The sequence below is a fragment of the Nomascus leucogenys genome, chromosome 11 (assembly GCF_006542625.1).
Source record: "Nomascus leucogenys isolate Asia chromosome 11, Asia_NLE_v1, whole genome shotgun sequence".
Lineage (NCBI taxonomy): Eukaryota > Metazoa > Chordata > Mammalia > Primates > Hylobatidae > Nomascus > Nomascus leucogenys.
This window is the reverse complement of record NC_044391.1, coordinates 49,023,398-49,037,637: the sequence shown is the minus strand read 5'-3', so window position 1 is coordinate 49,037,637 and position 14,240 is coordinate 49,023,398. Positions and strand designations below refer to the sequence as shown.

The following is a 14,240-nucleotide window of genomic DNA, read 5'->3' as shown; positions in this document are numbered from 1 at the left end:
TGGAGTCTCACTCTGTTGCCCAGGCTAGAATGCAGTGGTGCAATCTCAGCTCGCTGCAACCTCCGCATCCCAGGTTCGAGCAATTATCCTACCTCAGCCTCCTGAGTAGCTGGGATTACAGGTGCGTGCCACCACACCTGGCTGATCTTTGCATTTTTAGTAGAGACAGGGTTTCACCATGTTGGCCAGGCTGGTCTCTGAACTCCTGACCTCAGGTGATCCATCTGCCTCAGTCCCCCAAAGTACTGGGATTACAGGTGTTAGCCACTGTGCCCGGCCCAGTAAGTATTCTTTTATGTTTGTCTCCTTTTACTTAGGACAGCACAATGTTTTCATGTTTTATCCATGTTGTCGCATGAATCAGTACTTGATTTCTTTTTATAGATGAATGATTTCTACTGAATGGTAGCACATTTACTTTATGCACTCATCAGTTGATGGACATTTGAGTTGTTTTCACTTTTTGGCTCTTCTGGATATTGTTGCTATGAACATTCATGTAAAAGTTTTTGGGTAGATATGTGTTTTTCTAATGGGTAGATACCTAGACATGAAATTGTTGGGTCTTTTTAAACTTCATTGTTTAACTATTTTAGGAACTGTTAGACTGTCTTTCCAAAGTCATTGCATCATTTTACATTGTCGCTGGCAGTGTATGAGGATTCATTGCTTCACATTATTGCCAACACTTGTTCTTGTCTGTCCTTTTTATTATAGCTATCCAAGTGGGTGTGAAGTGGTATCTCACTGTGATTTTTGACGTGCATTTCCCTAGTGATTAATGATGATAAGTTCTTTTTTGTGTGTGCTTGTTATATATCTTTTTTAGTGAAATATCTATTCAGATCCTGTGCCTGTTTTTAAGTTGTTTGTCTTTTTATTGTTGTATTTTCAGATTTTGTTATTTATTTAGGATGCTAGACCCTTATCAGATGTATGATTTGCAAAAATTTTTTCTTATTCTGTGAGCTTTTTATTTTCTTGATGGTGACCTTTGAAGCACAAAAGTTTTTTTAATTTTAAGTCCAATTTGCCTTGTTTTTTCTTTGTTGCTTGTGCTTTTGGTGTCAAAGCATTGCTGAAACCAAGGTTGCAAAGATTTATATAAGATTTATACTTACATTTTCTTCTACGAGTTTTATAGTTTTGGCTGTTACATTTACACCATTGGTCTACCTTAAGTTAGTTTTGTATATGGTCTGCGGTAGTGTTCTAACGTCATCCTTTTGCATGTGGATATTGAGTTGTCCAGTAGGCTTTTTAATAGGAAAGGATAAGCTGATCCAAAAATTCATGTGGAAATTCAAATGACAGAACGGCTGAAACAACTTTGAATTTTAAAATAAAATCATAGAAGTTAACACTATTTGATTTCAATCCTTATTTTAAAGCTGTAATAATAAATATAGTTGATATTGACATAAAGACAAATACATCAATTGACCAGATGAGAGAATCCAGAAACAGATCTACACATACATAGTCAATCAGCTTTAGAAAAAGGTAAAAGAGGAATTCACTGGCAAAAGGATAGTCTTTTAAACAAATGCGGCTTGAGTATTTGGATATCTGTTTGCAAAAAACTGAACTTTGATGCATACATGGCACTGTATACAATATTAATCCAAAATGGATTATAGACCTAAATGTAAAAACTTAAACTTTTAGGAAAAAATCTTTGTGATGTTGTATTAGCCAAAGTTTTCTTGGCTATGATTCAAAAGCAAGGTTGATAAAAGAAAAAATGTAGTTGTGTCTCATCAGTAACAAAAGCTTCTTTAAATGACACTGTTAAGAGAAGGAAAAGAGAAGCCACAGTGTGGGAGAAAATATTTACAATCATGTAGCTGATAAAAGACTTGTATGTAGAGTATATAGTTTATAAAACTCATTTTGAAGAAAACATAAAGCCCAATGGAAAAAGTAGGCAAAAGATTTGAACACATAATTCACCAAAGAAGATATAGGTTTCAAAAAGCACGTGCAGGCGGGGCGCGGTGGCTCACGCTTGTAATCCCAGCACTTTGGGAGGCCAAGGCGGGCGGATCACGAGGTCAGGAGATCGAGACCACGGTGAAACCCTGTCTCTACTAAAAATACAAAAAAAATTAGCTGGGTGTGGTGGCGGGCGCCAGTAGTCCCAGCTACTCGGAGAGGCTGAGGCAGGAGAATGGCGTGAACCCAGGAGGCGGAGCTTGCAGTGAGCCGAGATCGCGCCACTGCAGTCCAGCCTGGGCGACAGCAAGGCTCCGTCTCAAAAAAAAAAAAAAAAGAAAAAAAAGAAATAATTTAAAAAAAAAAAGCACGTGCAAAAATGCTCAACATAATTCATATTAGAGAAATGAAGATTAAAACCACAATGAGAAAACTGATCCATACCAAGTGTTGGCAAGATTGTAGAGGAAGTAGGACTCTCATACACTGTTTCTATTGATGTCATATCATAAGAGCACTTCAGAAAACAGTCTGGCAGTTTCTTAACAAGTTAGACATACATTTATTATAGAGCCCAGTCATTCCACTCCTAGGTATTTACCCAAAATAAATGAAAGCGTTTTATCCATATGACCAATTGTACACAAATGGTCATACAGTGTTATTTGTAATAGAAAAAGTTGTGAACAACTCAAATGCGCATCAACATCTGAATGGATAAACAAAATGTAGCATATCCATACAATGAAATCCCACTCAGCAATTAAAAGAAATTAAGTATTGATATGTAAAAACATGGATACATCTCAAAATAATTACATGGCATGAATGAAGCCAAACAAAAAAAAGGACATACTATTTTTATGTAAGACTCTAGAAATTGCAAATTCGTCTATAGTAACAGAAAGCAAGTGCTGTTTTCATGTACAGGTCTAGAAAATGCAAAGTAGACTATAGTTGCAAAACACAGAATAAGTAACATTCTCTTAATCCCTCAGATTTTTTCTCGCTTCTTGATTTATATTGTTATATCTTATTGGGAATAGTGTGTTCTCATTATTGAAATGCTACCAAGAACAATTTGCTTTCCGTATCTGTTAATTAAGACTAACTTAGGACAAGAAAAATCTCCATTAAGTTGGATATAACTCAGTGAGATATTTCTGTTCCTCTTTCTGCATTTTAAAAATTCAGATGGACAGATAACAAGTCTCAGATTAGGACTGTAATGTAGGTATGGTTCCAGAAATTTCTTCTAGATCTGTGGCCTGTCTTATACTAAATTTTTTAGTCTAACTAGAAATTTGAAAGTGGATTGTGAATTAGAACCACATCTGAAGAATTACCTCCATTTTAGATCTTGGGAGAAATCCAGATTGTGGGCCTTCTGGAATAATGAAATGGTTCACAAGATGCCCATTTGTGATTTCTGTCATGGTTCCTAGCCCATGTGTCTTGGTGTCATTGTAAAAGGTTGTTGATTTGCTTCTGAATTTCCTACAAAGGCTGATGCTAGAATGAATATTGTTACCATGTGAGGGATCTCTGCTACTCAAAATACGTCGGAAACACTCTTTTGTCAAGTCTCTTGACTAACAGTTAGTCCGTAGTATTTTTTAAAGAACCTAATAAAAGAATTATGTTTTTAAATATTGCTTTTTGATTTATGGTACAAACGGAAAGTTTTAAAGCAATAGTTTATTTTGAAATATGTATGTCAAGCTTGTCCAACCTGCAGCCCAGGATGGCTTTGAATGCAGCCAAACACAAATTTGTAAACATCCTTAAAACAGTATGAGATTTTTTTAATGATTTTTTTAAGCTCATCAGCTATTGTTAGTGTTACAATTCTTCCAATATGGCCCAGAGAAGCCCAAAAATTGGACACCCCTGATGTAAGGGAGCTGAATTGCTTTAGAGCTTAAAACTTGTTTTAAATACTTAAATTAGCCTTCATGAGTTTAATTTGTAATGTGTCCAACCAAAGTATTTAGAGTTAGGTACTACTGTTTCTTTTTATGTATTGAGTTTATTTTTTCTTTTGCAGATGGTGATGCCCAGTCACTTAAGGAACATCTTATTGATGAATTGGATTACATATTGTTGCCAACTGAAGGTTGGAATAAGCTTGTCAGCTGGTACACATTGATGGAAGGTCAAGAGCCAATAGCACGAAAGGTACATTTTAATAATAACTGACTATAAATATTTTTTTTCTTGATTAGTTCACATTTTATTATTAATTCAATGAATTGTGAAGTCTTATCACTTATCTTAGAGAAAAAGCCAGCAAAATTACCATACACTGTGTTATAATAATGGCAAGTAACATGTTAAGAGGGTTTACTTATGCTAGCCGCTATATAAGTATGTATTATTGATTAATCCTCTATATATATAGAGAGAAAACTCTATAAGGTAAGTAGTAGGAAATGAGGATAAAAAGTTAGGATCTAGTTATTTTAGAGAGTCATACCAGGATACAGACTTTGGCAACCTGACCCTGTTTTCTGTGCTGCACTGTTTTTGATAAAACAATTAGAAAACAATGAAGAAACTAAAAGTTGAAGCAATGTTTTTTGGAATGTAAAAATTTTTTAAACTTGAAAATGTAGATTTTTTTTCATATCCTTTAACATTTTAAAATCGTAGTCTAGAAACATTAAGAATAACCAATTTCCTTTTTTTAGGGAACTAAAAAGCAATAGTAGAATACCAAATATTCAAGGTAAATGAGCGATCCTTAGACATGTATTTGATCATTTATTGTGGGAGGGGTGGGAGGCTGAGAAGGGACCAAAATCTCTTGGCATAATTTTGTATCTGGTTTGGGTCCCGCCCGCCCTCCTGCCATCCCCGGCCACATAGAAACAATTAAAAAGTTGGATTAGGTAACATAAGGGTAAAAAAACCTCTAGTAGACCTAACTATATTTGAATTTATTTGAAATTGATGCTACAAAGTTGCCATGTTAACAATTTGTATTTGTGTATCTATGGTTTTAGGTGTATTAGAAGCTAACCTTGGATCTTATTTTCTGAATAGATCTTGAACGTACCTTTTATTTATTTTTGTTTAGTTTTATTCCTTAGTTTCACTGAGCCACTTCAAAATTAGAATTTATCTCTTGTAGGAATGCTAGCCTTACAGATCTGTGAAATGATCTAGTTACTTTATCTATAGTTGCTGGAGAATTGAGTGTTTTGATCAAAGGTAGCCTATTTAGCTGTAAAACTGTGTAGAATTATTTCATTCTAGGATAAAGGAAAATTTGTGTCCAAAATATCTCTAAAGGTATTAAACTGTATTCCTTTAATCTTAATGATACACTTTTTTTTCTTATAAATGTAGCACATAATATACTAGCAGTCTTCAGTATGATAAACAGATCAACTATCAACTTCATTGCCATTACTCTTTGAAGTAGTCATTGAGAGTTCTTGAAACCTGTGTCTAATAACAAAATAAAATATAATCGAAAATTTCACACAAGTAGAAAGAAAAAACATTGACAAATCTCTTGGAAGACCACATATTTTTAACAAGATGAATGAAATATATTCAACGTGTAAAATAGTTTGCAAATGTTTATGTGCTACGTTACATTGCCTGGAGTTCTTATTACAGATGCAATTTCCTACAACATTAAATCTGCAGTAAAATTTAATTAATCACACTTACATTTGGGAATTTCATTTGCATTTTCACTGTGCCCCACATGACTGATGCAGGTGGAATTCAAAGAAGTAAATAGACCAGCTTATAGTGTCTGAAGCCCATCTTTGAATGTTACCCATCTCCGATTGCATTAAAGAATCTAGGATTGGTGGTTCCCCTAGCTATAATGCAGAAACCAAGTTAAACATCTTCCTGTACCTCAAAGATCTCTAAAATGCATCATTTATAGTGTCAACACTCAAAGAATGGACGAAAAGAAAGCAGGGATATAAGCAGAAAATACAATGGAATCAAAATCCAAGAGAAACAGCAGACAATAGAAACAGACCCATAAGAAACCCAGGTAACTGAGTTATTAGATTTTAGAATAGTGGGCTTATTATGCTTAAAAAAAAAAAAAAAAAGGCAGATGAGAAGTAGGGCAAAACTATTAAAGAAGCAGCAAATCTAAAACTAATAATATGAAAATTTTATGGATTTAATGTTTAGGAATAAAATTATTACACCAAACAGAACTGAAGAGAAAATTTGTAAACTAAATGATTTGTCAATAGAAAATATACAGTCTAAAGCTTAGAGAGACAAAAGAATAGAAAATACAGAAAAAAGCTAAAGCATAAACAGAATGCAGTAAGTAAGTTTAACATGCATACATATAGTTGGAATCTTAGAGAAGAAAGAAAGAATGGGTAGAACTAATACTAAAGGAGATAATAGCTGAGAATTTTCCCAAGCTGAGAAAGGTGTCATGCTTTAAGTTAAAGAAATGCTATGAATCCCAAACTGAAATAATACAAACAAAACTGTACCTGGTACAAATGTTGAAAAGCAAAGGCAAAAAAAATTTCGAATAATAGCCAGAGAAAAAGACATGTTGTCTTCCAAATAAGCATAAGACAAAGTAATGATTTCTCAAGAGAAACCATGGAAGCCAGAAAACAATGGACTTTGATATATTAAAAGAAAATAACTGCCAATATAGGATTCTGTGACTAAGAAAATAATCCTTCAGGGATGAAGGTGAAAAAAGCCATTTTCAAATAAAAACTAATAGAATTTGTTACCTGCAGACGTGTATTAAAGGCACTACAAAATAATCTTAAGAATGGAAGGAAAATTATTCCACATGAAAGCTTGGAGATGCAGGAAAACAGTGTAGACTGACAAAATATAAATGTTGTGAGTAAATCTTAAGATGGACTGTTGAAAACATTAATAATAATTTTTATGGAGTTGAAAATGTGTATAGAATTAACTACACAATAGTGTTAGCGTGTAAGTTAATATTCTCCACTATGTTCCCCAGTGATCCCCAACTCCTCATATCCATATTCATGGGCACTCCTCTTCCATGTTGTACTGAGGTTGGTCTGTGTGGCCAATAGCATATATCAGTACTCATGGTACATCGCTTTCGAGATTAGGTTATAAAAAAACACCGCGGCTTACATCTTGGGTGCACGTGCACTCTAGCTGTCTCTCTTTCTCATTTCTCACTCGGGGGAATTCAACTGCATATGGCGAGGACACTCAGGCAGCCTATGGAGAGGCCCACATGGTGAGGAACTGAGATCTCTGGCCAATAGAGAGGAACGGAGGCCTGCAACAACCATGTGAGTGACCTTGGAAGTGGATCCTTTAGTTCTAGTTTAGCTTTCAGATGATTGAAACCCCAGCCATACCTTGAGAGCAACCTCATGAGAAACTCTACACCAAATCAACCCAGTTTAGCTGTTCCCAGATTCTTGACCCTCAGAAACATTGTGAGATAATGTTTGCTGTGTTAAGCTGGTGAATTTTGGGGTAATTTATTGTGCAGCAATAGATAACTAATACTAATCTTGGTACCTGTAAATAGGTGCTGATATGAAAACTTGAAATGTGGCGTGGCTTTGGAGCTGACAGTGAATAGAAGTTGTCAGAACTTTAAGAGTATCAATGAAAGCTTAAAGGGCCTTAAACTGTTAGTAGATTGCTAGACTTTGAGATGGCTGCCAGTGAGAACTTAAAGTGAGGAAAGTCTTATTGGAAACTGGTAGAAAGTGGTCTTTGTTATACAGTGGTAGAGTAAGTTTAGCAACATGTTGCCTGCAGTAAACTGAAAGGTTAAAGATAGTATTTAATGAAATTAGAGGTCTGCCAAAGTGTTAAAAGTACTGCCTAGTTTCTTTTTGTGTTGCTTATAGTCAGATGTGAGAGAAGAGAAATACACTAAAGAAAGAATTGTTCAATAAAACAGAGTCAGTATTTACTAATTTTGAAGATTCCTAGTCCCTCCAGATGGCAAACAATGCTAATACTAAGAAGTGTTTCTGAGCAAAGATAAAACTCAGAGTATTCTCAGAAAAAAGTATGATCTAATCTGCCAGCCAAGGGTGTGACTGTAAGTTACCTCAGAAAAAATCAAAGGTCATGCCTCACAGTACTATTCAGAAAAAGGCCCTATAAAGCATTTAAGGGTTAACTTAGAGGTTGTCCTGTCAGTAGTAATATTAACTAATATTAAGGGTGTCTTCTCAATATGTGGCTTCTAAGAACAGGAGGGCTTCAAGAAGCTTATGGGCAACCCCTTAGCTTTCTCAGCATAAAGCCAAAGTAGAGAGGACTTATCCTACAGAACGTTTGTGGATATGGCTTTTGCCTAACGGAATGAACTCCAGTAAGGTCCAGTGGAGACCTACGTTGTTTTCGAATTACCTCGCAGAACCACTGCCATTTTGGACTGCAGAGACAGTATTAAATGAAAGACGCCTTTGACCTCCCAGACTCCAATAAGTAGGAATCAGTCTGAAAATTTACTTAACTTCAAGCATGTGCTAATGCATGAAAAAAGGATGACTCAGAGAACAGAACCAAATGTTAGTAGAATAATTTTCAGGCAAGGGTAGAACTGAGTTCCAGTCAAGGAATTTCTAGTATTTGTCCAGGTAGATTTCATAATTGCTATAGAGCATTGATTCATTTGTACCTCCTATTTCCCCTCTTATAGAACAGGAATATTTAAAAGGCTATGTTCTGTGTGCTTCATCATTTTATTTTGGGTGTATGGGGGGCAGAAAACTTGTCTCTTAGTTCACAGGCCTATAGATCAAGAGGCACTACAGTAGTTCCCCTTGTCTATGGTTTTGCTTTCCGTGATTTCAGTTACCTGCAGGCAACCATGGTCCAAAAATATTAAGTGGGAAATTCTGGAAATAAACAATTCATGAGTTTTAAATTGTACACCATTCTGAGTAACGTGATGCCATCCCTCTCCATGTCCTCCCCTGGACACTATATGCTACCTTTCCGTTTGTCACTTAGTAGCCATCTTGGTTATCGATCTACTGTCACAGTACTTTGTTGAAGGGCATTAGTAGCATAATGCAGCGTTACAATGTACATCATTCACTTCACCTCTTCTTATCAGATAGACATTTAATCATCTCATATCATTACAAGAAAAAGGGTGAGTACAATATGATAAGCTGCCTTGAGAGACCACATACACATAACCTTTATTATAGTATATTGTTCTAATTGTTCTATTTTATTATTAGCTATTGTTAATCTCTTACTGTGCGTAATTAATAAATTAAACTTTGTCATAAGTATGTATGTTTGTAAAGGAAAAAACATAGTGAATATAGGGATTAGTGTGCTATTTGTGGTTTCAGGCATCTACTAGGGGTCTCGGAATATATGTCTTCAAAGGCTTATAGAAAATTTATAATTTGTCAATTATAGATGACAAATTTCTGAACTCCAGGTTGCTAAAATGAATTGAGACTAGTCAGGGCCTTTGGAAGAGCTGAGTGTATTTTGTATTTTGGGGGAAGGAACTGTGAATCATTGGGGGCCAGGGGGTAGACTGTGGTCGCCAGCCTTAAAGATGCTCCCCAGTGATTGTGACCTCTTAGAATCCATACTCTTGTGTAATCCTTTCCCACATTGTACTACAATTGGTCTGTGCAGTCAGTAGCATATGGCAGAAGTGGTGGTATGTCACTTCTGAGATTAGTCCTTAATGGATGCTGGTACTTCTGTTGGGAGTGCACATAGGCGTGCTATACCTCCCTCATCCCCTCCCCTCGGATCACTCACTCTGGGCGAAGCCATAACTTTGCCCTTAACTTACCCTATAGAGAGACTCACATAATGAGGAACAGAGGCTGCCAGCAGCTACATGAATGAGCTTGTAATTAAGATTTGAACAACATGATTAACCACCATAACCTAATTGACATGTACATTGTACTTAGTCATTGCAGAATACACATTTCTATTAAGTGGAATTTTTAAGCAAAATTGACCATATTCTGGGTTATCAAAATTCCAGTAAACTTCAAATGATAGAAATTGTTCACTGTATTTTCTGTCATTAGTGGGATTAAGCTAGAATCAGTAACAAAGAGATAACCTGATTATCCCCCAACTATCTAGAAATGGAAAAATATACTTTTAAGTAATCCTTGAGGCAAAGAGAAGAATGAGAAGTAGATATATTTTAAACTGAATAATAATTAAAATACAACTTAAAAGAATGGCTGAAGTCATTCTCAGAAGGAATTTTATAGCTTCAGTGCAAATATTAGAAAAGAAAGTGAAAATCTATTGTCTCAACAAGTTAAGAAAAGGAAATTGAACTTAAGAAGAAACATTATAAAGTAGACATTAACAAAATAGAAAACAAACCTACATTAAATGAACAACATTCAGTCATTGTAGAGAGCAGTGAAATTAGACCAGTAAAATAAGGATGAGTCCTGGCAAGATTGTTTAAGAATAAAAAGAGAGTAGGCACAAATAACCTATATTGCAAATGAAAAAGGAAACATCAAGCAGTCTAAAGACTTTTTTTAAAAAGGTGATGTTTTGAACAGTTTTATGTAAATTTGAAAATTTAGATGAAGTGGATAATTTCTAGACAAACAAAACTTTAAAATGTCAATACAGTAAGAAATAGGAAACTGGAATTCACCTATATGATTAAAGAAATTGAGTCATTGAAAACCTTCCCACAAAGAAAGCTTCAGGCCAAGAAAGCTTTACCAGTATATTCTACCAAATATTTAGGGAAGCCATAAACCAATATCATACAGATTCTTTCTGAGAATAGAAGAAGCAGTACTCCCCAACTTATTTTATAAGGCTAGCATAAACATGACATAAAACCTGAAGGACATTACAAGAAAGAAAAATTACAGGCTGGTCTCACTCATGAACATAGATAAGCATCTGCTTAAGTCCTAAACACAATGTTAGCGAGACAAATCCAGCATTATGTAAAAAGGACAAAAATGATCAAGGTAGATATTTTTCAAAGAATACAATTTTAACTTTGAAAAGCATTCATAATTTTAGCAGAATAAAGAAGAAAAATAATCTCAATAGATGTACAAAGAACATTTGATGCTCAACATCCATGTATGATCTTTAAAAATAAACTCTTAGAAAACTAGGAATAGAAATCACCTGTAAATATTATACTTATTGGTAAAATATTAAAAGTTCTTCCTAAGTCAAGAATAACTGTGTTAGAAATCTTAGCCAGTATGGTAATATAGTAAAAAGAACTAAAAGAGTGAACCTTGTAAAAGAAGACATAAGACTGTCAGTATTTTCAGAAGGCATGATTCTACAGGTTTAAAATTCCAAAAATATGTACCGGTAAACAATTAGAATTAATAGGTAAATTTAACAGGTTGCCTGATATGAGGGCAGTATAGGGAAACCAGTTTTTTATTGGCAACAAAGTTTATTTTTATTTGTACAAATTTGTGGTGTACATGAGAAAATTTGTTACATATATATAATAAGTAGTGATCAAGTCAGGGTATTTTGGGTGTCCTTCACCCAAATTCAATACATTTTTGTTAAGTATAATCACCCTGTTCTGCTATCAAACATTGAATTTATTCCATCTTACTGTATGTACTTTTACGCCAGTTCCCTTCATCCTTCCCTGCTCCCTTCCTTATCCTTCCCATTGTCTGTTATCTATCTTTCCACTCTTTACTTCATGTGATCAAATTTTTTAGCTTCCACATGTAAATAAGAACATATGATATTTGTCATTTTGTCCCTGGCTTATTTCACTTAACGACCTCCAGCTTCATCCATGTTGCTGCAAAAGACATGATTTCATTCTTTGTAATGGCGGAATAATACTCCATTGTTTATATATATATATACACACACACACACACACACACACAATATTTATCCGTTCATCCATTGATGAGCACCTAGGTTGGTTCCATATCTTGCTATTGTAGATAGTGCTACAATAAACATGTGAGTGCAGGTATCCCTTTCATATATTGACTTCTTTTCCTTTGGGTAGATATGCAGTAGTAGGATTGCTGGATTCAATGGTAATTCTATTTTTAGATTTTTGAGAAATTTCCACACTGTTTTCTGTAGTGGCTGTACTAGTTTACACTCCCATCAACAGTGTATAAGTGTTCCCTTTTCTCCGCATCTTCGCTAACATCTGTTGTCTTTTGTCTTTTAAATAATAACCATTATGGCTTGGTTAAGGTGATATCTCATTGTGGTTTTGATTTGCATTTCTCTGATGATTAGTGATGTTGAACATTTTTATATACCTGTTGGCCATTCATTTGTCTTTTGAGAAATGTCTATTCATGTCCTTTGCCCACTTTTAAATGGGATTGGTTTTTAACCTGTTGAGTTTTTGAGTCCTTGTATATTCTGAATATTAATCCTCTGTTGGATGAATAGCTTATAAATATTTTCTACCCTTCAACAGGTTGTCTCTTAATAAAGTTGAATTTTAAAATAACATTTACGGGTCAAAATACTTAGGAATAAACCTAATAAGAACTGTGTTTTTCTATACTGAAAGTTGTAAAACATTACTGGGTAAAATTAAAGAAGACTTAATGAATTAATGGATCTAGCCTGAAGGTCTAGAGGCTGAAGATGTAGAAGGAGTAGGTCACTAACGTTTTTCTGTAAAGGGCCAGATAGTAAATGTTTTTAGCTTTATGCGCCATTTAGTTTCTTTTGAAATGACTAAACTTTGCTGATTTAGGCATAAAAGCAGCCCTAGATAATTAATAATTGGGTATGAAAGTAGCCATAGACATAAATGAATGGGCGTTGCTGTGTTCCGGTAAAGCACTATATACAAAAATAGATGATGGGTAGATTTAGCCATCTAAACCTAAGTTTAGCCAAACTTAGTTCTTAAGTTTGTCCATCACTGGATCTAGGCATTGGCTTTAATGTCTACCAGCATCACAAAAAAAGGAGCAACTAGATATTTGCAACCTGTTGAGAGTGAGTGTATGTCACCATCTATGAAGTGGTCTAAACTAAAAATTACAAGAATAGGAAAGATGGAGAACTTCTAGGTTAAAAGACACTTAAGAGACAAATTAGTCTATTGCAGTATATGGACCTTATTTGGATCCTGATTCAAACAATACATTAAAAATGAGACAAAAGGAAAAATTTGACTTTTGACTGGATATTTGATATTAATTGATTAGTTTTAATTTTTTATGTGTGATGATGGTATTGTGGTTATGTTTGAGTCTTTGTTTCTGAATATTCTGAAGTATTTGTGGATGGAAAATCACGTATATAGGATTTGTTTCTTACACATTAAGAACTATGATTTCATACTTCCCTGTCTTCACCATTATCTGTTCTCACTCAGACTCCAGGATCTAGGTCTAATTTATCTGCACCAAATGTAGGTACTCAATAAATGCTTTTAAAATGAATGAAGCTAGCTCCTACAGAAGAGTCAGTCAGTCTGTTAGAGGCCTGGTATTATGAAATAGTTTATATAGTACTAGATTTTTTTAGAAATTACTTTTATTTCTCTTCCCATTTCAGGGAGGGAGGCACTTGGAATGAAGGTAAAGTTTCTATGAAACTTTTCATACACAGCTATAAAGAGTAGACTATACTAGGTTTATTTAATATGTTTAATGGCATTGTAAAAAATGCCCTCAATATTCACAGCAAAAAACGAACAAATAGAAATTATTTATTTTAATTCTCTATAAACTTATATTTAGCTCAAATACCTAGTAAAGAGACTTTGCCTTCATTATGGTTATGAATTAATGAAAATATGTTTACATATCCATAAGTCTTAAATTTTGGACAAGCAGCCAGATTTCATCATGTACTCACTTTTTATTTATGGTAATATAACAGTGTTACAATTCATTTAGTGTAAACCTTATAACTATCCATCTGTAATACTGAAACATAGCTATCACTTCTGAATATCCCCCTTCCGATCTTATTTCAAATATATATTTTAATACTTATAATAATTAGGTAAATAAAACTATACTTTTTTTATAAGCTTGTTTCTTCCTGTTAGTCTTCATGACCATCATTTTGAATGCATACATTTTTAATTAAGGTAGGAAGGAGATTTTATGTAAACAAATATGAAGGAGATTATATAAGCAAATAATCTACATGTGACCATTATAACATTGATTCGTAAATGTGCTAATTATTTTTCTTTTTATGGTGCTGTTATTTTCAAGCTTTAATAGTACATATAGTATGACCTTTTCATATAAAAATAGTTTGACAACAAACTCATATTTTTTAAAATGACACCTTGTTAATACACTACTTTGGGAATTAGT

At 34.2% G+C, this 14,240-nt stretch overlaps 1 protein-coding gene across 5 annotated transcripts in view; it reads left to right on the top strand.

Moving 5' to 3' along the window:
- The window catches only part of USP15 (ubiquitin specific peptidase 15), a 148,738-nt gene that overhangs the window by 39,086 nt on the left and 95,412 nt on the right, over positions 1-14,240 (top strand). For 3 of the 5 annotated variants that reach the window (XM_012510467.2, XM_012510466.2, XM_004089600.1), the window contains exon 3: positions 3,983-4,113. In XM_012510467.2, the coding sequence (XP_012365921.1) occupies positions 3,983-4,113 (131 nt within the window). Of the gene's footprint in view, positions 1-3,982; positions 4,114-4,645; positions 7,227-14,240 lie in introns of those variants that run through there. The other 2 variants (XM_030822319.1, XM_030822316.1) reach the window with 2 other exon arrangements.